We start from the raw sequence: 22,249 nt of genomic DNA, 5'->3' as shown, positions 1-22,249 counted from the left end.
TTCTGAGTTGGTAATAGGGCTGGGAAGTTAATCAAAATTTAGATTAAATAGTAGCATGACCAACTACAATTTTCAAATTGCATCAGTGCAATATTTCTCTAACCTGAAATGTTTGTCAGAACACTAGTTTAATGCATGTTTTTGAGGCAGAGATGTTTGGTTATACACATCATACAAAGTGTCATTTTTTGGTAGAAAAGTTTACATAAAACCCCACTGTCCTTATTTGTGTACATGTTTGTTTTATTACATATAAGAATGACAGAAATTACAATTTCCTTCAATACAACAGTTCATACTGAATTTGAAATGAGTCAACAAATCCACTTAGATGTGTTTCAGAATTGTTCAGCCTTAGTTTAATCTACCAAATATTGTGTTTGTTATAATAAAGAGTGATTTATTACTTGTTTGTTGAAAAATACATAAGATGAGGAACTTCAAAATAAATGTATACTAAATTGCATTTGCAATATTCAGGGGGAAAAAATTTGCAACTCGATTATTTTCCCAAATTGCTCAGCCCTAGTAAGTAACATCCCTATCTAAGAATTACGACACAGTGATGTCCTCAACTCGGAAAGTCTGAGATAATATTTTAGTTGGAGATAAGATTAGGAAACTATTTTCCCATGTGAATAGAATACATTTCCAAACAGAAGGGATTCAGAATCCAGGAAGGTTTACCTAAACATGCCACAACAAAAAAATATCCTTCTATCTGCTTTGTTAATTTTTATATTCTTCATTCATTCATTCTGTTTGCTTTTTGTGAATATCTCAACTTTATGTCAACTAATGAATCTAAAGTGCTGTTTTACCAGGAAAAAGAGAGTTTGACCAATTGTTTCAGTCAAAACCAACTTGATAAAAAAATTTTGGCCTTGTGATCAGGTGTTTGATACACAGCTACAGCACAAGGCCCTCAAGGAAAATAAGATAAAATTTAAAATAATCACAATTTATAAAGTTTCATACATGCCTGAAGACAAATGCAGTCAATGAACATCATTTGCTTACCCTGCACATAATAAAGCAGTGTGGCAAAGTTTGGTTAAAAAGCAGAAAGGACACCAAAGCTCAGCTACTCACAAAATATGATCAACATGGCCCCCTACAGGCCACATGAAGTTCAGCAGCTCTCATTTTAGGGCAACGATAACCTAAATCCTCCTCCAAACAGGATTGTGACATTAGATTATTGGCAAAATAATCACAATTAACATAAATTATGATGGTATTATGCTGACAGACATTTAATCCACATGGGATCTGGTAAGTGCACACTACACATGTCTGACAACAGCAGCCAACACAATAATCCTATTCAGATTTTGACTGCAAGTGTTGTGTTCCCAGCACCAGTTTTATATCACAGCACATTTAAACTATCTAGAATTACTTATTTATGGCACTGAATATTCTCATGAATTAAAAAAATCACTCTCAAGGGCACATAGGAAGTGGGTTTGTGCTTGACTCTCTTAGTAGTTCTTTAATGTTAAAAAAATGTGATGGCTCCTGTAAAAACATCTAGACAAGTTAAATTAAACCCAAGCAGAGCAAGTCTAACCCAGACTTTTTCCGATAAAGAAGCAGCTCACTCACATTTCCCTTGTCATAAAAGTAGAATCATATAAAAATACATACTGATAAGTGCTTTGTTAGAGAGCTGCATTGATGTTTGCTCCCTTCAACCCCTACATTAATGTAAACGTGATAAACCAGGATGAACATGTGAATATTAGCAGGAGGAAGATGTCATGGAAACTAGACTGCAACTGAAGTGACTGCCTCCTCTCTGCTTGGACAGATCAGATACCTTTCCATATACATCTCAGTAACGGAGTCCTTGTTTTTGTGACCACAGACTCATGGTTATTAAATGTTAACAGCTAGCCTGAATTTGATCTCTTGCTCTGTGGTCCCACGGTCAACTCCAGGTCATGGGGTTGCATCTCAAATCTTGATGAAGTTGTTTATTTTAATCTGAGGTGGGATAATAAAAACATTGCATGGCTTAGTCCTGTATTGGTACTTTAAAAAGATGGTGCAAGATAACTTTATTAGAATTAACACGCCTTCTTTAACTGGGCACAAAAGTTTGAACTACTTCTTTCACATGTGGAAGATTTTCAGCAACATTTGGAATGTTTTTTTTATTAAATGTGGTTAGAATATACTTCAGCATAATCATGTTTTCAATTAAGGCAACACAAAAGGAAGTAACGCCATTCTTACAAATTTCTGCCCTTCATGTAGGATGTGCATCTGTATGGGATGCACAATATTAAAGGCATAATATTGAAATTGAATTGAATCTAGTGAATTATCAGTAGATACTTTGGAATGCTAAGGCTAAGCCACATAGCCTTCCCTTAGCTGTCCCCTCTCAGGGCTCACAGCCGGAGACTGTTTCAAGCCAACCGATGTCTTTGTATTTTGATTGATGAATCTCTGTCTTTAACTCCTCACATTCAGCAGCTGGTTAAAAAATTTTAAAAAACTGAATGTTTATTTTTCAGGATTAAATCCTGCCTCTCTTGAGTCCAGAAAGAGGCTATGTTAGTGTTGGACTACGGTGAAGTTTTGTCCATGCAGGCCTTGTCTCAGAGCTTACATGCTCTGGACACTGGGTATCACGGAGCTTTGAGGTCCCTCACTAATTTTTAAGCTCTCACCCATCACTGTTTGTTGTATGAACATGTTGGATGGTCTTCTTTGTCTACACGTAGACTAAAACACGTCCTTCCTTCTTTTAGACCTCCATCAGTCAGAGGAGCTCTGTGACCTACATTCGTTGTTCTCAAGATGTTTTCTTACGGTCTGTCCCCGGGGTCAGAACTGAACTAGGAAAAAAGTTTAAGTTTGCTGCTTCCTTTGCTAGAATGAATTACAAAAGGACCTCAAACTTAGCGACTTGGTCTCACTGAGCACTTTTAAGAGGATTCTGGATGACCTGGAGGATGACACATCTGTTTAAGGACATTCTGCCTGATCTTTGTTGATTTTATGATTGGGATCTTATTCTGACAGATATTTGCTTATCTGATTTTTTGTGCTGTTTCTGTAAGTATGGCTGCTTTCTGTCTGTCTGTAATGTTGTTAACTGTGCTGCTGCCTATCTTCACCAGGACACTGTTAACAAAAAAGGATTCTTAAGTGAAGTTTTTCTGGTTAAATAAAGGTTAAAAAAATAAATAAATAAATAAAAATAAATTATATATATACATATAAATGTAAATATATCTCTCGATATATACATGTATATGTATGAATGTAACATAATATAGCTGATACCAATATAAATACAAATTTAAATGAAACCTAATACTTCAATACTTGAGACACACTTAAAGGTTACAGGATGAACAAAGAAACACATTTCTGCCCCTAAAACACACTTTAAACTTGAAGGAATGAGGATAACAAAGAAGACCTAAGCTGGTCTGTTGGTCCTGCCTAAAACTCCAGATTTATTTTTATACAGCTGATATTTACAGCCAATAAAGGATCAATATTTACCGCTGACATATCTGTGGTAAATAGCAGCAGAAATTCTAATATCTGTTGATACAAATAATCAACTTTTAAGCGAATACCTGCTGATAATGAAATGCTGATATTGTGCCTCACCTTACTGTGAAGTATTTAAGTTTAGAGTTTTGAGCAGAAGAGAGCTACTTGCTACCTGCTGTTTTTCACATCCTCATTCCTTAAATATAGGAATATGTTCTTTTAACAAAAAAAAAAAAAACATTTATTCTTATTGTGGTGAAATATACTAAAACAAAACACCTAAACTGACTATTGCACTTGAGAAGAATGTTTTTGTGTTATTTCAAGCACTTTGTCGGGATTATCTCAGGGAACCACCCTGCAAACTCAGCATGAAATTAGAAGAATGTCTTTTATTTGAAACTATAAGAGGACGAACTTTTATTTTGTACTCAGGGCTCACCGTCTGTCAGCAGGTTGCTAAAGTGCTTTGTTGCTCTAAAAGGGCTTGGCTTTACTCTTTCTGTTAAAATACATTTTCATTTCATTTTTATTTATTCTGGTCATGGTAAAGTTAACTTTTTTTCAAAGAAATAACCCACAACTTCTTGTTATTCCATCCCCAGAGAGGAGTGGGAAGAATAGAAATACTTAATCTGCTTCTTACTTAAAACACAAGTGTGCAACAGCTGGTCTGCCAAGTTATAATTACTGAGAAAGTTATACTACTATATGATCAAAGGAGATGCACAAACAATTTCAAAGACTTTGACTACACTAACCATGAATAGTCAAGTAAGAAATCAGAACAACACACTATTTGGCATTTTCATAAGTCTAATAATTTTGTATTCTCTTAAACTGAAATATGTTCACTCAACTTTTCATTTCACTGTTTAAAGAATTCCACAGTTTGACTCCAACCACAGAATAAAAAACATGCCTGCTTTTAAGATGTCAGCTGATGTTTGAAATCCAATTTCCTTCTATGGTTTTCATCCTCTGAACTAAAAGCAAATCACTTTTGAAGTGTTTCTGGTAATACTCTACTTTAAGCTCTGAACATATCTGAGTGTCTGTAGCCCAACCAAATCTTTCAGTCTTAACAAGCACACCTTAATAAACAGCCTGTTGGTGTGCTCTCTGTGATTTGCTTTATCTTTATTTCTTAGAGCTCTAATAAAAAATAACTGTTTTGTGTTGCCAATGTATTGATATTCCCAGATTTCCATACAATAACAAAGATATGGCAGAATAAGAGAGCAAAACAGAATCCTCCTGGCCTTATAGTTTGACAGAAACTTCACTCTGTTTAGAGTAAAACATATTCTTAGACACTTTTATTTTTACATGAGCAATGTGAGCTTCCCATGTGACTTTATCATCTACAATCACACCTTAGAGATGAAAGTGAGACACTCTTTTAATACCATCTCCATCTATGGTCAGAGAGATTTTTTCATCTTTGAATTTTAAAAGCCATAAACTTAGTTTTATTAACATTTAAAGATAAGTTATCTCTGTCAAATCATTTTTTTTAAGTTTCATTTTCTACACTTACAGTCAAAATGTTTAAATCTGCCTCAAAACTAAAAAAAAAATGGTGTCATCTGCAAACAACACAGACTGCAGTGACTTTGAAACTTCACATAAATCACTGTTATATACATTAAAAAGGTTTAGGTCCCAATCCTGAGCCTTGTGGGACTACACATTCATGTTCAGACACTCAGAATTATGACCAGGACATTGTACATATTTGCTGTCTTTTACCTAAATAAATAGTTAAGCAGTTCAAAACTGTATCCCTCAAATCATGTGTTTAATTCAATAAATACACCAAGTGTTTTACTTTTTTCTATTGCTTTTTTAATTTCTTAAGTCATTTTCATTAATGCTTAAGTTTACCTGTTACTTTGGAAGCCAAACTGACTCTGACTTAACAATTTATTATTTTGCCTATGATGTAACTGTAATCCAAGTAAAACAGTTTCTGTTTACCATTACTGAATGTCTACATTTGAAAAAGAACTTGCCTATTATCTATTGTTATATAAAATATTGTTTGTCTTAGTTTTGGCTGTTTCTAAAACAAACATACCATCACAATAAGGAGAAAAGGTAAGTTCTAGTACAGTAAAGACTTCATATTCTTCACGATAAAAAGTTGTGTATAGAGACATCTGTTTTAGCTAAAAGCAATTCAAAAATATCAGCCATTCAATTCCTACATCAAAATCTAAATATATCCAAAATAAAACTTTGTGCATCCCTAGTAATGATATTGTTTCTCAAAATCCACTATTAAGAGAACTAAAGTTTTAAAAAGTGCTAAATGATCTCCTCATCACAGTGTCAGTGCACCTTTTTAATTTACTGTAACATGGAATTAATTATTAAAACAGAAAAAGCTTAGACGATCTGTTTTCTGTTATGGTGAAACAAAATCTTTTGTAATGCTGTGGGTTTAAAATTTCAGAGCATTCAAGGACAATGGCCTTGAAGCAAACTATTTTCTGTGCCTTTTCTTTTTTTGCACAATCGTATGGACTGAGACAATAATCATGTTCTTTTTAATACAACATATGAACCCTTTATGTAGACACCATATTACTAGCTATGCTGTTTGGTCTTTATTTTAGTAATAATTAGTGATAAATGCTGTTTTCATGCCACAGACAACAACAAAAAAAATGCATTTTCAAAATTTTTCCCCACAAAACTCCAACAGATTCCTGGGTTTGACCATTCTGTCATATCACAACACATTTCAGCCATATATACTATATTTTTGGGGCTCACTTGTAACTTTTACATTGCAGATGGCATTACTATAATTGAAGATATAAAATCACCATGGAGCTTTAGCAGTTTTTTGCAGATCATTTCCACTATTTGAGTATATTTTCTGGGAAAAAACCCATTGTATTGTCAAAACAAAAGAAGTCTGAGAACACATTCTCATTATTGTTTGTGAAACTTGTGAATTGGCAAGTTTAGTTACAGTATGTTGTCTCCCTCAAGTGGTCATTTATTGTGCTCACAAGCGAGCCAGTACAAGACAGAAAAAAGGAACACAGTATATACACTTTGTCAAACTAGACTTCACAGCAGGATGAGCACAGGTGTTATTAATTATTCTAGTAGAGGCAGCATTCTGGATCAGTGTAAAGTGCCCTGATGGAGCACATAATGTTCTCATACAGTGCCAATAAAAAGTATTTCTGTTTTACCATTTTATTGATTTGATAAACCAATCATAGTCAATTTAATTTGGCTTTTTTGACAAATAATGTTTTCCAAAAAAAAAACCCAAATCTTTAATGTCAAAGTGAAAACAGATTTCTATCAAGTAATGTCAATTCAATAAAGCATGTGATGTAAAATAAGTGACTACATAAATATTCACCTCTTTAAAGTGACTGACCTAATCAACAGAGATTAAGCCAGTTGTTGCTAGTACTCTCACAAAAAGTGAAGTGGGGATCACCTGAGTGCAGTGAATGTGTCTCAAGTAATCATTGTATAAGGACTGCTGTGTGTGGGAGATCCAGTCACTTTTTATAGGCACTGTATGTGATTTTATGTGTCAGGTGTTAAAGAGTTAAAATGTCTGATTTACAACAGTCTACTGGAGTGACAAAATAACCTACTTTTGTCACAAAATTCCCTCCTGTCTTTCGACTGACTGTGACATTAAAGAGGGAAAACTGAATACATACTAGCAAATACAATTCCTATCATCTGTAGTCAAGTTTTTAAAGTTTTTTTAAGATAAATATTTATTGTTAGTAGTAGATAACTTGAATTTAATCTTTTTTTAATTATTTAAAAAAAAAAAGTATATTCATAGATATAGCTGTCCAGGGTGGAAAAATCTTTCTGTGTATGCAGATTTACACACAGGGCACAATAACAAATTAACATGCCTGATTATCATGAATCATTGTGCTGTATTTGACTAAATCGTTGGACTAGCTGATATAAGCCATTTTTTAAATAAATATCATTACTATTGCTAGTAAATGAAATGCATGTCAAACATTTATTTATCAGTCCATTCTTTAAAAACTGCTGTTTTCTGCAGGATCTTTGAGAGTGCAATTTTCTTGCTTGGGTTTTTTCACTTATCACAAAACTGCATCAAACCCAGAGACAGATGACATGACAGCCACAGAAATATTCAGCGAAAATATCTCAATCGTCCCCTTGTGGCTGGCTGCATTAAAGGGACTGATCTCACTGTTAAAAATTAAATATTACGTGCATTCAAAAGAAAGAATATTCAAACACAAATATGCTAATTAGATAATTTTAAAAACTTGAGCGTTTTTTGAAAGTTTGGCCCCCAAAGTGCCTAATTCGGAAAAAGCTGGCCTTTGTACAAATGTCATTGATGACCCCTGGTCTAGTATTTCTGTAACACCTCTGTACATAACACGTTTTCTAACGGATCCCCTGGTAGAAATCAATTTGCCCTTTTAAGTATTTCAAATACTGTCCCATCCACTTTTCTAATGCAGGTGCAATGAAGTAAATTGTTTTATCTTACATAAGACCAAAAAAGAAAGACAAATGGATTTCTCTGGATAATAGAATATAAATGTTCCAGTGAATAGCAAATGTCATTATTAGGTCACATAAGGTGTGTTTTTGGCTGAATTTCCTGAGCCACAAGCATGGGTAACCACGTCAAACATAAAAGGTTGCAATTATATGGAAAAACAAAAAAGGTGGATAACGTATAAGGAAAACAAAAGCAAAATTTGGCATATTCCAGGCCGATTTAACACAGATTTTAATAAAAATAACTTTTTTTGATACATTAGTGATAAGCAGCATTTGTGGTTTGCTTTACAATTTAAAAAACACTGATGTTGAAGCTAAAATTTACATTCAGTACATTAACATGCAGTTAGTAAAAGTCAATTCACTGATCCACAACAGAACTTTTAAACCGTGTGAAGTCAGTCTGACTGGAACTCAGAAATCACATTTCTTAAAGTTAGTCTAACATAGAGAGAATTCAGTTGGAGATTGATTTGTAAACTCCTCAATCTTAATCAGACTGGCTCAGGTGTCCTGCCCAGAAGTAAAAAAGCATAAATGCTAAACATACCAAGGGTCACAGCATTTATCTCATCTGTACCAAAAGTAAAGCATGGAGTATTAAATGTAAAGAGCTGCAAAGTTTGTTTTATTTTCACTGTAAGGCATACAACCAGTTACCTGCCTGCTAACTTCTTAGGAAGGTCAACAGTACCTACAGTGCTGTGAAAAAGTATTTGGTCCCTTCTGATTTCTCTTTTTTGCATATTTGCCACACTTAAATGTTTCAGCTCATCAAGTAAATTCTAGTATTAGACAAAGATAACCCGAGTGAATACAATGTGCAGTTCTGAAATGATGATTTCATTTATTAAGGGAAAAAAGCCATTAAAGTACAAATTGAGATGCTGTGGCATGACCTAAAACAGACCAGTCAGGCCCAAAAACCCTCCAATGAGACTGAAATAAAACAACACTGCAAAAGAGAGTGGGTCAAAATTCCTACACAGTGATGTGAAAGAGTCATCCACAGTTATCGAAAATGCTTTTTCAGATTGGGCCAGATAGGCTCGGGTGGCTTTTTGTCCTTAACAAATTAAACCATCATTTAAAAATTGCCATTTGTCTGATTTATTAAATTTGTTCAATGATCTGAAACACTTAAGTGTTAAAAATATGCAGAAAATAAGAAATCAGAAGGGAGCAAATACTTTTTCACAGCACTGTAGGTCCAGTCATAACTAGCTGAAAGCTGTCCCCTACTATAGCATAGCTGGTGGACATACTCCTGACAATAAAGCGATTTTCCTGCAGGGCTAATGGGACAAGGACAGTTGTCCAATTAAATTGCCTACTCAAGCTATAACTGTAGCTCGACTAACTGTGCATGTAAACTACACGCTGAATACTGAGTGATAAAATCTAAGCAGCAGATCAAGTCATTTTTTTTTTAACAACACTATCTGAGGCTATAAAATACTACTGTCAGACCTAGGATTTATGTGTGCATTTCACAGTTTTATTGGAGGTAAAGACAGGTCCCTGCTAAGTGTCAGCAGACCCTTCAACACTTCAGGTGGTAGGATGCTAACACTCTTTGCAAAGCTTTTCTACAGCAAAGCAACAGGAATGAATGGTTTGCATCCATCATTTGATCATAGTTAAATTAACACTTATTAATACTTGGTTAATATTTATCTGCATCACTTAAAATCCAAGCAAAGATTACATTGACTGCAAGGTCAGAAAAATATAGATCTAAAAGCTAATGAAAAAAATTTCACTCATTTCCAAAATAAAATGTTGGTAAACCACACAGTTGAATACAGTTTCCTCAGTTTGAGCACACATTTATTCAACCCCCCCACGACACGCTTATGTCTTTGAACACAACTGTCCATTATTTCTCACTCCAGTTTTTCAAGATTTTCTCCGCAGCATCAAGAGTACTATCTTGCTGTAAAGAAAAGACAATTAACAGTTATAAAACATTGCTGTAATGAGCTTTGTTTTTGTTTGTAACCAGCAGTTCTGTATTTACCTTGATGAAACAAAGGCGAATATATTTCTCAAACTGCTTCTTGGACTCATCTCCAACAAATGCTGTGACTGGAATGGCTGCTAGTTTCTATAAATGATAACATTGTTACAAGGAACAGCAGTAAAGAAATGCCTTGACTGCAAGTGTTGCCATATTAGAATTAACAAGGGTACGAGTGCATTTTATTACCTTTTCTTTAATCATCCACTTGACAAACTTGTAGTCATAAGCATCATCATCGTCCATGTGTGACAGGTCCTGATCTATAATTGAAACAGAGCAGAGAGGATTGTTCACTTGTAGAGTGGGGTCCATTAGTCACTGCTAATGAAGCTGCTTGTTGGATGTAGGATGTTCCAAACTGTAGAAATGTAATTCTACACACTTCTTTGTCTTTATGGACCATGTAGAGGTCATTTATAAAAGCAGGAGCATTTTAAAAATACAAAGATAATTTCAGCAACAAGTAGCAGACATAAGTTTTCAATTCTAGTCTCTCATTTACATGGACGTTCTTGGGATTCTTTCTTAAATCATTCTCTCATTTTTGGCAATGATCAGATGTAATCCCAATAACAGATGTAGAGTTTTGCTGGATTAATGGTAATCTTTAGTTATGCTTTAATATTTTTCCTAAAACATTTGATTTACATTCTTATTAGCACTTAGAACACTTAAATCAACATCTTCATTTCCAGGATTAGTGCAAATGGATGATTCAGTATGTATGAGCATCTTTTATTCGTTTTGCATCCTTAGCAATGTCTCAGCTCTGCTCACATGTTCCTACAGAGGTTGAGTTTTTGTCTTTGACAAAATCCCACTGACAGACTATTCTTTTTCTGTAAAGCAGAGTTAGGATATGGATTTTGGCTGAGCAACTCAGCCTCTTACCTGAAGAAGTTTTGACTGCTTTCTTCTCTTATTCTTATAGTCCATTGATTTCTTCTAAAGACATTTCACAGAATTATTTACAGTATAGAGACAGCTTATTTAATTGACACACAGCGAGCTTTGCTCTTTTGGTGCAAAAACATAGTGCAAATAGAGTAACAAACCCATCCATTTCCACTTTTTCACACTATGATTTGGATTCTATTTAAGTAAAAACTCTTATCTAATGGTTTGTATATGTAGCAGGAGGAGGAAAACATCATCAATTGGCGATCTAGCCTTGCTTTTATCGAGAGAGGGAGCTGTGCAGTGTGCATTTTATTGGCAAGTTGTCTCAACAGACAAGAGAATTTAGAAAGGATCAGACCTGGCAGGAACTTTCAGCAATACCTCCTTTTTTATATGTTTGCTTCTAAGATTCGTCGGTCTCACAAGGAAAAGTTTTTATAGCTATAAACCCAGACAGTGTCTCTCTCAGCAGAAGCAGTCTGTCGATCAGAACGATGAAGGAAATACTGTCATCCTTTAGAAGTTGTCTGACTTTTACCAGGGCAAAAGTTGAGTCCCTGCCCTTGTCTCGTTGCCCCCTTTCACTCAATATAACACACTGTTCTGCTGCTGGACCGTTAATATAACATGTCTGAAAGTTAGTAACAAGCGGGGGTGAATCCAGACTTTTTTTTTTTGGTTGGAGTGACCTGGGCCCTAACAACCCTTGAGGTTGCATGAAGTCTGTGTGCATTCACACAAATAATCATCATGTATCATAATATCCTTCAATTTTCTAAGTTAGATGTACTGGTTAAAACAACAACACAAAAAGAAAAAGAAAACAAGCTTGAAAAAAAAAAAACGTCCTCCGCCAATGTCAAAACCTGGGTGAAACACTGAATTCTGTTACTGTGGTTGTCACTCTTAATGTTTGGGTAACTCACTGAGAGATGTGACATCCACCAGCATGAAGTAGCCTCCCTCTGGGATGACAGGAGTCATACCAACTTCTTGCAGGATTGCAGCCATACGGTCCCTCTTCCCCTCTAGCTCCTCTGCCAGGGAGGAGAAGTAGCACTCAGGCTGACCCATAATCTCCAAGTTCAGGAGCAAACCTTGTGCAACAGCTTCCTGAAAAGACACACAGCCAAGTGATTCAGACTAATAACGACTTTTTATACTGTTTGTCTAATTTTTCAGGATACCTTTTAATACATTTAGGAGTTACATGAACTGACCTGCAGAGGAGTTGGGCAGGTGTAAAGAGTATTCTGCATGACGGTCTGAAGATGCTTTATCAGGTGTTCTGGCCCTACAGACCAACCGAGCTAAAAGACAAGAAAGCAATACATGATGTGCAATAGCTGATGATTTATTATCTTAAAAATGTGCTTTTTTTGTGTGTGTTATTTTCACCTTCCATCCAGTGACACTAAATGTTTTCCCTGCACTGCCAATAGTGATTGTTCTGTCCCACATTCCTGGCAGAGTGGCTACAAGGACAGAAAGAAAAATCAGCGTTAGATTTATGAAATGCATGCTCAAAACCCTGTACTGTTTTAGTGTTCTGATAATGAAAAGATGTGGTGACTGTTATGTATTTATAAGCTGCCCACTTTTGTCTGTAAATCCTGCAAGAAACGTAAGAATGGTTTGTTTTTTTAAGTATTTAGTTGGTAATTCTTTAAATACTAAAAGGCTTGAATAAACTCACATTTGACCAGTCCCTGACATCAATAAACAGTCCCAGCATAGCATGTTGCAAGCTCAGTGCTCTCTCTGTGACCTCCCCTGTCCTGTGGCTTCTGTACACCATCATCCAGCCTGTCCTGTTGTATTTTCCCCATTGTTTCTATAACGTGCTGTCAGCCAACAACAAAAACAAACTCCACAGGATTACACTCACTGGCTCCAAATCATTCACTCTCCTTCACCAGACATTTCAGACTTCAACCAAAGAGCTATCATTTTCCTCAGACAAACAAAAGCCAACGGTTCCCATCACCTCCTCAATCCACACACTTCACACTGCTGACATCAGATCACAGATACAGGACTCGAAAATGGAGAAGGGAAGAAGTCCCTCCTGCCTTAGTAGCTCTCAATATGCTCCTATGCTAACAATCTGTTAAGTCTACTTCAAAGCAAGCGCTACATTTATGTTTTGTGTTCAATGTGTGCTCATGTGTGTTTATGTGATGTATCAGTGTATAATTTTGAGCCGGGCATATCATAGGATAAATAGATAAAGATAGGTAGATGAAGTGAACTATTTCATTAATACTGACCAAAAGGTTCATCTGCTAACCTGCAATATTAAGATAAATGGTTGGATTTTCAAAATGGAATTTAGTCTTGAAATGGTACACTATATGGACAAAAGTATTAAGCCACCTGACTATTACACCAACAGGGACTGGATTAACACTGTTCAAATACATGAACTTTAATATGGAGTTGGTCTGCCTTCTGCAGCTAAAACAGCCTCCACTCTTCTTGGAAGGCTTTCCACAGCATTTTCGTGTATTTTGTGGGAATTTGTGCACATTCATTCTGTGGAGCATTTATGAAGTCAGGAACTGATGGTGGACAAGGATGCCTGGCTCGCAGTCTCCAATCAAGTTCATTCCAAAGGTGCTCGATGAGGTTGAGGTCAGGGCTCTGTGTGGGCCAGTCAGGTATTTCTACACCTTATCAATGGTAATGCTTTACTTTAAAGTTTCATTAATGATATTAGATTCTTCAAAGTACTGTAGAAAGGCTGAAGGTTTTAATGTCTTTCTTCTGCGTACCGCAAAAGTAGACAGGCTGCAGACTTATAGCCATTACCTAAATTGCCTGTTGTAGTTCTAGCAGAGCAAAAGTTTGTAGAACATGGATGCTGACTACATCTAAGACAGAACAATTTTGTTACAAGCTAGGATTTGTATATTGGTAGCAAGTCAGGATGTTACTAGTGAGCCTGCAAACTCACTATGCAATCAGTTCTATAACTATTCTTCAAGCTTTTTGCATTGTTTAGCTTTGCTGCAAAGAAGAAGAAAGTAGCAGCTAATATGACACAGTAGATGTACAGTGGAGGAACCCTACTTTTTTAAAGCAAGCATGCTGAAGTGGAAACATACCGATTTTGATATGCTGGTGTCCCCTGTAGACGAGCCACTCATAAACCTCATCACTAAAGCAGAGTGTGTCATGTTTGATACAGAGGTCAGCAATCATCTGAAGCTCATCTCTGGTAAAAATCTACAGAGAGAAGACAAAGAAAGAACCTATATTTTTCTTCATGTCAAGAGAGAAAGTGTTAATAATACTCAAAAAAGTTCAGTGATGTCTGTGGTACACACTTACCTTCCCTATAGGATTGTTAGGGGTGTTGATGATGATGGCTTTTGTTCTAGAGTTAAATTTACTGGAAAGCTCATCTGGATCAAGAAACCAGTCAGAACTTGTGACTGTCTGCTTCTTTCCAGGCTTCTAAAACAGTTCAGAAGAAACTTTGTAGCATGGCTTGTAAAATCTGCAAACATCCTCCCCCTGCAGCAGGTTAATAGTGTATACACCAAGCATGCATCTAGAGCATTAATTCAACTTACAAGGCGTAGCGGTATCAACACAGGCTTGGCCCCTGCCATTCGCACCATGGGTACGTAGCAGTCAAAGAAAGGCTCTATTATGATAACCTGGAGAAAGACGCATCCCAAACAGTAAATACTGAGAGCAGGTTTATGAATGTATATGTTAATGTCTTTGAATATAAACAACTCTGAAGCGTGAAGAAAGTCTTTACCTCATCCCCCTCTTCCACCAGTCCTTGCATGGTGCTAAATAAAGAACCATAACCTCCCACTGTGACCAGGATTTCTTTGAAGGGGTCAATCTGGCGCCCACAGACCTTTCCATACACCTGAGAAAGGGCTTTCACTAAAGACGGATGACCCTTTCATATAAAAAAGCGTTATTAAAATGACATGACTGATATCAGGCAATAAATAATATTCTTGACTAGATAATGCTCCCATTTAAAAACTTTAAAAACACAAACTTAATTCATATTGGAGCATTTATTTGTCAAAAGGCTAACATGCTTTGAAATTTTTCATTAGTTTCATCATGCATGTTTGCCTTTATGTTTATCAGTGCGCTTAGGTCATTTAAACATAAAATAAACAAAGAAGTAGACAAATGTCAAAAGTAAACTGTGCAGCACAGACTTGGGGGGTTAAAGAAATATCTGATGATGTTTAAGGCTCCTTTTGCAACATCTGTTCTGTATGACTGGATTTATAATAAATGTGGAAGACTAAGAGATAAAGAAAACTGCTTGCTTTGTGTAAATTAGGACAATTATTATTCTTACAAATCCTCTGGTGTACTGGTTCATCCTGTCCACAGATGCAGCCTTTGCTAGTGCTTCCTTGACATAAGAAGGTGGAGGGATGTCCGGAAAACCCTGGCCCAGGTTAACAATGGATGGGTCTGCTGCTAAGGAAGTAAACGCCACCCTGAATAAACAATAAGATGAAACTTTACTGGACAGACTGGAGATCAAAAAGCAAACAGGAAAACACACTTTCCCTTATATTGCTTCATCAAAGCCTTTTTCTATAGCTTGATATTAACTTTGAGAGACATATACTTTATCATTTACAAGCCCAGCCAAGAAAGAGTATTTCTTGCTCTAAAATGTAACATTTTGACAGAAAAGACATGGTGTAAAGTGAAGAATATTTCATTGTAAAATGCTCACAGTGATCACATGAATTTTATCAACCACTAACACAGATGAAAAGCTGCTATCAGTGGTTTTAAACCTAATTAATTAAAGATAAACTATGCTCTGTAAAAGGCAGGTTTTACAGGCATCTCCAGGAATGAGTTATTTTGATCATAATATAAGGGCAGACCTTAAAGGGATACTTCAACATTTTGGCAAATTCGCCGTAATTCGCCATAATTCCTATAGTCTTAGTAATAGGTTCTTTACCGTCAGTTGTCGGTGCAGCCAAGGCGTGCCTCAAGGCACTGTCCTTGGACTGCTTCTTTTTTATCATCTGCATGCTCCCTCTTGGTCACATTATCCACAAACTCAGCTCATTCTCAGCTTTCATTCCTACACTGATGACCCAAAGCTTTATCTACACACCACAACATTCACTTAGCTCCCCGCCCCCCACCGACTAGTCAACTGTCTGCAAGAAATTAAAAACCCAGATGTCAACGAGCAAACTCCAACAGACTAGACACAAAACAGAACTCATGGTCATGGCCCCAAAAGCAATGCTCAGGAGGGCTGGAGATTTCATGCTCAGTGTGGACGGTAGTCCCATCGACCCATCCTCCAAGGTCCGAAACCTGGGCACCATCCTGGACTTCACCCTGCCTTTCCAGTCCCACATAAAATCTTTGACCAAAACGGCCTTTTTCCACCTCAAGAACATCTCCAGATGTACACTCCGACCCAGAGCCTTCTCACTGTTCCCACCACCAAACTCCCTAGTTATGGTGACAAAGCCTTCAGGACTATAGCCTCTAGAACATATTCCCTGAAAACATACGCAATGTGCCACCTTTGGACATGTTTAAAGAACCCTTCATGCACCAGCTATTCACCACAGCCTACAGCCTCTCCTGAATCTGCCCAAAACCTCGTGTTGTCTGTTCTTCTGAAAAGCAACCTTGGGTCCCATGAAAGGCGCTATATAAATCAAAGCTATTATTATTATCATGTAAATACATACTTGGCATATTGACCTCTGCATGTAAAAAAAACTATTACTAGATGCTGGTTACTTCCTGAACCCCCCATAAACACAGAGTGGGATAAATATGTCAAACCCATTTAGACAGGTTTTGTGGAGATGACCATCTAAGGACCTTGTGGTGCGATTTAATCTTTGCAAACTTCATTGTTTTGTAATTTTGGCGTACTTCTCCCTGCTCTGTAGTGTTTTTGTGATATGTTTTTGCCTGACCTTGTGTGTGCACTTTACCTCTCCAATGTTGTAAGAAAAAGAAAAGGCCGAATTGCAAAGGAAACTCAGCTCCTTTTCCATCTACAGTATATGCTGTGTATTGATGTCTGCCTTCAAAATTTAAAATAAAGAATTTGAAATAAAAGCTGCTGCCAGAATCATTTATCAACTAATGTTTCAAAAAATAATTTGCTTGGAGTTTTTTATTTTTATCAACAAATGTTTCAAAAAATAATTTGCTTGGAGTTTTTTATTTTCCACATACCAGACATTCTTGTCCAGTCCTGCAATCCTTTTGGAGTGTGTGTGTCGTGACATCTTTAAATACTAAAACACACACAAAAAAGATGCATTTTAAACATTGTATGATTTATTCATGTTATCATTTTTTCAACGGATCATGAACTTTTCCTTTGTGGCAGTTCTTTACAATCACATATTGAGATTTCATTTGTACGAATGATTAGCCATATACTGTAAAAAACAAATTCAAAGCATATAAAAGTCAACTTACTTGAGAAGTGCAAAACCTTCTTCTGCAGTTTATGCTTGCTGTATGGCATACAAACTTGGTGCAGTTCAGCACTTGTCTTGCTGTGTTCATGCTGCACAAAAGCACAAATAAATATGCTATGAAATTTGAAATTACGCATTCACACATTCCTGTGGTAATAGTTTTCTGCAACATGTTTGATTCTGACAATGATACATGTGTTGGAAAAATGTACCTAGCTGCAATTATACAAGGCTCCAAAGGGCATTACTCCACTGACATACCAGGTACACTATTTCATACATCCAACCTGGAACCTGGCCAATTAGTCTGCTTTGCAAAGTTATAACTCCTCTGGATCCAGTTATAACATTTCAGAATAGCAAAAGACTTATCTGCTACAAAAAGTCAATTCCATAGGGCTTAGTATATTTAAATGAACAAAGAAACATGTTTGACAGCTTATAAAGAATACAATTATTTTCACAAGTTTCATTATTCTTATGACCAATATTAAATAAATATCGCAGAAATATTTCTTTAAGGTAAGTGTACCCGTTAAGCCCACCAAAATCTAAGTTCACGTATTTTTCATAGATACAAAGATGGTTTATAAACATGATCATTTGTTAAAATGAAGAATTAATCTCTCATTTAAAAGTACATTTATTTATTTATGCATATTTTAAAGAGCAAATTAAATAAATTTTATGAATAAAGTCAAAAGTCTGGCATGGGCTTAACTGGTACCAAAGTACCATTTAAGCCCACGTGTGTTCAAAATAAGCCCACAACCACATTTATTGACAGAAATATAAAAAATTATTATATTTTTCAGGTCGTAAACACATATTCATTCAGTAACATGTTATACATGTTAAACAAAATTGATTTTTTTGAACTTGGATTTAATGTTTGGCTTGTAAAAATGGACCACCACAAACATGACTAAGTAGGCCTAAAATTAATTTTTATTGACTTCAGTATTTAACACGTCAGTGAACATTTTATTTAACATTTACAAAATTTGATTCAATATTGACAAAAAAAGTATTTGTTTTTAAAAGTATTAAATAACATATAGTGCATCAACAATATCTTATTGAACTTGGATTTAATGTTTGGCTTGTAACAATGATGATTTTAGGACAGTTGCTGTAATTCTTCCATTTTGTTGGCATTTTTCTCACTGTAAACAAATTATTATGCAACATTAAATGACACAACAAATCTTCTGGGCAGTGTGTGATCTGTGATGTACTCGTGTTAATGAAGTTAGTATAACAACATCCAACACAGGATTACAGTGAAAAGCTATCAAAAATGTCATTATTTCCTATTGAAACACATAAAGTGGGCTTAAATGGAACACACTGGGCTTAAATGGTTCTACAGTGACTACCAGGGAAATAGAGATAATATTTTCTCACCAAAATGAAACAAATGTATAAAGAAATGCCTGCAGCCTAAATATGCTGTAAAACTTTCCATGTCTCTTTAGCCAAACTTTCTGAATTATCAAGGAATTCTTGTTCAAAGTTAGCTAACACTAGCTGTTTTTTGGGTCACTGTACCATTTAAACACACCTTGGAAAAAAAGACATTTTTTGAAAATATTTCACCCACCCAAACCATTTTTTGTGTCTCAATTTGAAGATTTATATAAAATGAATTAGAAAACACTTAGTTTGTGTACTTATTTTTAATCCTTAAGCAGTGTATCTATCAGTAAGGCTACATGTATTGACTAGTGATTCACTCGCTACGCTAGCATGACTCATCTTTTCACATAAAACTAAACAGTAAGAAATGACAAAAAAACTACTTGTTTATACACAAAAAAACAAATCAATAATCTCTCGAATTACATAACATGAATGTATTTACCAAGTCAGTGGCTGAAAATAGTTGAAAAGAGGTTTTTTCTGAGGGGTCCCAAAACACCAAAGTTTTGAGGCGACTTCATCTGAGCCTCCTTGAGACTGCACGAATGTAGGCCAGCCTTATTCAGTATCGACAAATGTGATTGGTGTCAAACAAAAACTGACATATAATTAAGAAACTGTGTGATTGGACAAAATTATGTATAACATTAGACAGGCCCCTCTTTTTTAAAATTTCATTCAAAGTTGCAAGTGGGCTTAAATGGTGCCTGGGCTTAATGGGTACACTTAACCCTACATCAGTTTTTATGGGAGGGTTACAATATGATTCAGCCCGTATCTTGACATGTCGACCAATACCTTGGCTCAAAGCTGATTTAAATGAAACGGGAAGATTTGTTGTTGCGAAAGTGATAGCGGAAAAATTAAATATATAAATAATGTATAAATACCTAAAAGGAGTCACCTTGGGGCTCCTGTAAACACGCGATGGCGCTATTGTTTTGCACATTTTTTTGCAACGCCGTGTGCAACATTGTTGTGAAATGTGCCTTATAAACATTTTGTAGGATACATTCAAAGGGAAGACGCTTTCAAGGACGTTTGCCATCCTGTCATTTACCTTCAGCGGGAGTATATTCTTCCCCTACAGCGGAAAGCATTGGTGTTGTTAGCAAACCATGTGCCGGTGCTTGTGCATGTTTACACAGTACCGCTGTTAGCTACCGGTAACGGAGCTAGTTATGGCTGCTTGACGGACTAGCTGTGCCTTTAACCTTCCTGTTTGAGTCACAAAGAAGAAAGCCGCTGACATCAGTTAGTCTTTAAATGACACGTACCGTGGGATGTTAGAAAATTAGTCACCAACCAGCGGCTCTGCAACACAACTTACTTGTCCTCACTGTATGCTTGAAAACGGCCGAACGTCCGGGAGGAGGAGACGTCGTCATAGGCAAGAGACAGTGATGCTACGTTCATTGTCGTCGGAATTATGAGCGCTGCAACCAAGCTAGCAACAAAAACAACAGTCAGCCATTTCTGTTTTTCAAATGTGTGGATTTTCTTTCTTTTTCGATGTAAATATTGATTTTTTTTAATTGAAACAACCCTAAATTAAAAATACAAGACCCTGACACGTAGGGATTTTGTCTAGAATGCATAAAAAGAAAACGAATAGGCCCTAGTTGTCGGAAGAAGGCGTTTTAATTTCATAATTATGAAAATAAGCATCACTGGCTGATCGATGATTTTATTAGCTATGAATAAAATGTAGTCTACCCATGTAAAATAACTTAGGTATTTTTTTGTTTTTCATAAACAAAGAATTCCCACGTTTTTTCTTAGCCTTGAATGCATTGTTGACACGGTAATGCCAAGTGAGGATAACTACATGATGAAGTATAGGATGGTGCAGAGACTATTTTAAACTTCTATCAAGCTTTAATCTGCAGACATGGTAGTTATTTATAGATGGCATGGCTGTAAGATTATTTCAGAAAAAATCACACAAAAAAGATCTCCTGAAATTCTCTTTCATAGAGTTTTTGTATAAGTATCAAAACAATTCTACCAGATAAGATCAGCAAAGAGAAAAGACATATGTCTTTGTCCACAGGGGCAAATACATTGACATAAACCAAAAGTTCTTCAAAGGAGCTTTGAGAGATGGCATACCAGGGCTATTCAGATTTTGGAATGAGGGCCAGTTCCTGAAAAAGGATCCAAAATGAAGGGCCAGAGAGATACTGTAGAACATATGCGTCATCGTTTTTCTAACATCAATCAAACTAATTGTTGTGGATTTTCTCTTCCTCAATTGATGCAAGAATGCTTTCACAGTCCCTGTGTCTGTAAGATTTAGAGACATGGAGTTTTACCCTTTTACCCTAATCGCCTACTATATAGTTATTTATTACCTCTACATTACTCTAGTCTTCACCTCATGTAAATCTTACAACCTACTTTAATCTGAACATATTGCTTCCTGACATGTTTCTTTTCAGCGTCACGTAATTGTGATGTTGATCTCTTGGATCAGAGATGGGCAACTTTAGTTACCAGAAGGTTACATTATTTTTATTCTCAATGCCAAAGCACCAAATTGTTAAACAGATTTGGATATTCTCAATTTGGCCACTATGATTACTAATAATTCAATACAAGAATGAAAATAAAGCTTGTGTTATCGTTTTATACCAAAATGTATACTTTCAAACTAAATAGCAAATAAAAATGTCAAATGAAATGAGTTAAACAAAGACACAAATAAGGTGAGATGACCAAGAACCCAATGGTTGATGTGTTTTGCACTGAGGAGAGGCTTCCTTCTAGCCACTATGCTATAAGCTCAGATCGGTAGAGGGCTGCAGTGATGGTTGTCACGCTGAAACTTTGTCCCATCTCCAGACAGGATCTCTGGAGCCCAGTCACAGTGACCATCAGGTTCTTGGTCACCTCTCTTAAGGCCCTTCTCCCCTGATTGCTCAGTTTCACCGGAGGACCAGCTTTTGGAGGAGTCCTGGTTGTGCCAAACTTCTTCCACTTGTGAATTATGGAGGCCACTGTGCTCTTGGGAACCTTCACTTTAACATGTTTTTTTTTTTTGTAGCCTTCCCTAGAACTGTCTGCAACAATCCTGTCTCTGAGCTCTGCAGGCAGTTCCTCTGACCTCGTAATTTTGTTTTTTACCCTGATATGATGTGAGGCCTTCTACAGAGAAACATCCACATAATGCCCAGTCTAATTATTTAACCACAGGTGGACTCCAATCAAGGAGCAAAGACTAAGGGAAATGGGAGGAACCTGAGCTAAATTTCGAGTGTTTTTGCAAATGGTCTGAAAACTTGTGTAATATTTCACTTTTTGATTTTCATAAATTTTCAAAAAAATCTAAAAATCTGTTTTCACTGTTTCATTACTGGATACT

At 36.1% G+C, this 22,249-nt stretch overlaps 1 protein-coding gene across 5 annotated transcripts; it reads right to left on the bottom strand.

The window, feature by feature from the left end:
• Nucleotides 1-8,279: 8,279 nt before the first annotated feature.
• On the bottom strand, nucleotides 8,280-20,289 carry LOC121512663 (kynurenine--oxoglutarate transaminase 3-like). Of its 5 annotated transcripts, none has more exons than XM_041792044.1 (14): nucleotides 20,216-20,289; nucleotides 17,462-17,552; nucleotides 17,213-17,274; nucleotides 15,333-15,477; nucleotides 14,763-14,912; nucleotides 14,569-14,655; nucleotides 14,324-14,449; nucleotides 14,098-14,218; nucleotides 12,389-12,465; nucleotides 12,211-12,300; nucleotides 11,917-12,103; nucleotides 10,277-10,350; nucleotides 10,088-10,174; nucleotides 8,280-10,003 (listed from the first exon to the last, which is right to left on the bottom strand). In XM_041792044.1, the coding sequence occupies exons 2-14, from the start codon at nucleotides 17,549-17,551 to the stop codon at nucleotides 9,947-9,949; spliced, it is 1,353 nt and encodes a 450-aa protein (XP_041647978.1). In that variant the 5' UTR covers nucleotide 17,552; nucleotides 20,216-20,289; the 3' UTR covers nucleotides 8,280-9,946. The 5 variants fall into 5 exon arrangements, 4 of the variants coding, with proteins under 4 accessions (XP_041647978.1, XP_041647977.1, XP_041647980.1 ...); XM_041792043.1 differs by having other exon boundaries at nucleotides 20,163-20,252; XM_041792046.1 differs by lacking the exon at nucleotides 20,216-20,289 and adding an exon at nucleotides 19,946-20,088.
• Between the last annotated feature and the right edge of the window lie 1,960 nt (nucleotides 20,290-22,249).

This window comes from Cheilinus undulatus, linkage group 7 (assembly GCF_018320785.1).
Source record: "Cheilinus undulatus linkage group 7, ASM1832078v1, whole genome shotgun sequence".
NCBI classification, from domain to species: Eukaryota; Metazoa; Chordata; class Actinopteri; order Labriformes; family Labridae; genus Cheilinus; species Cheilinus undulatus.
This window is presented reverse-complemented; position numbering and strand designations above follow the sequence as displayed.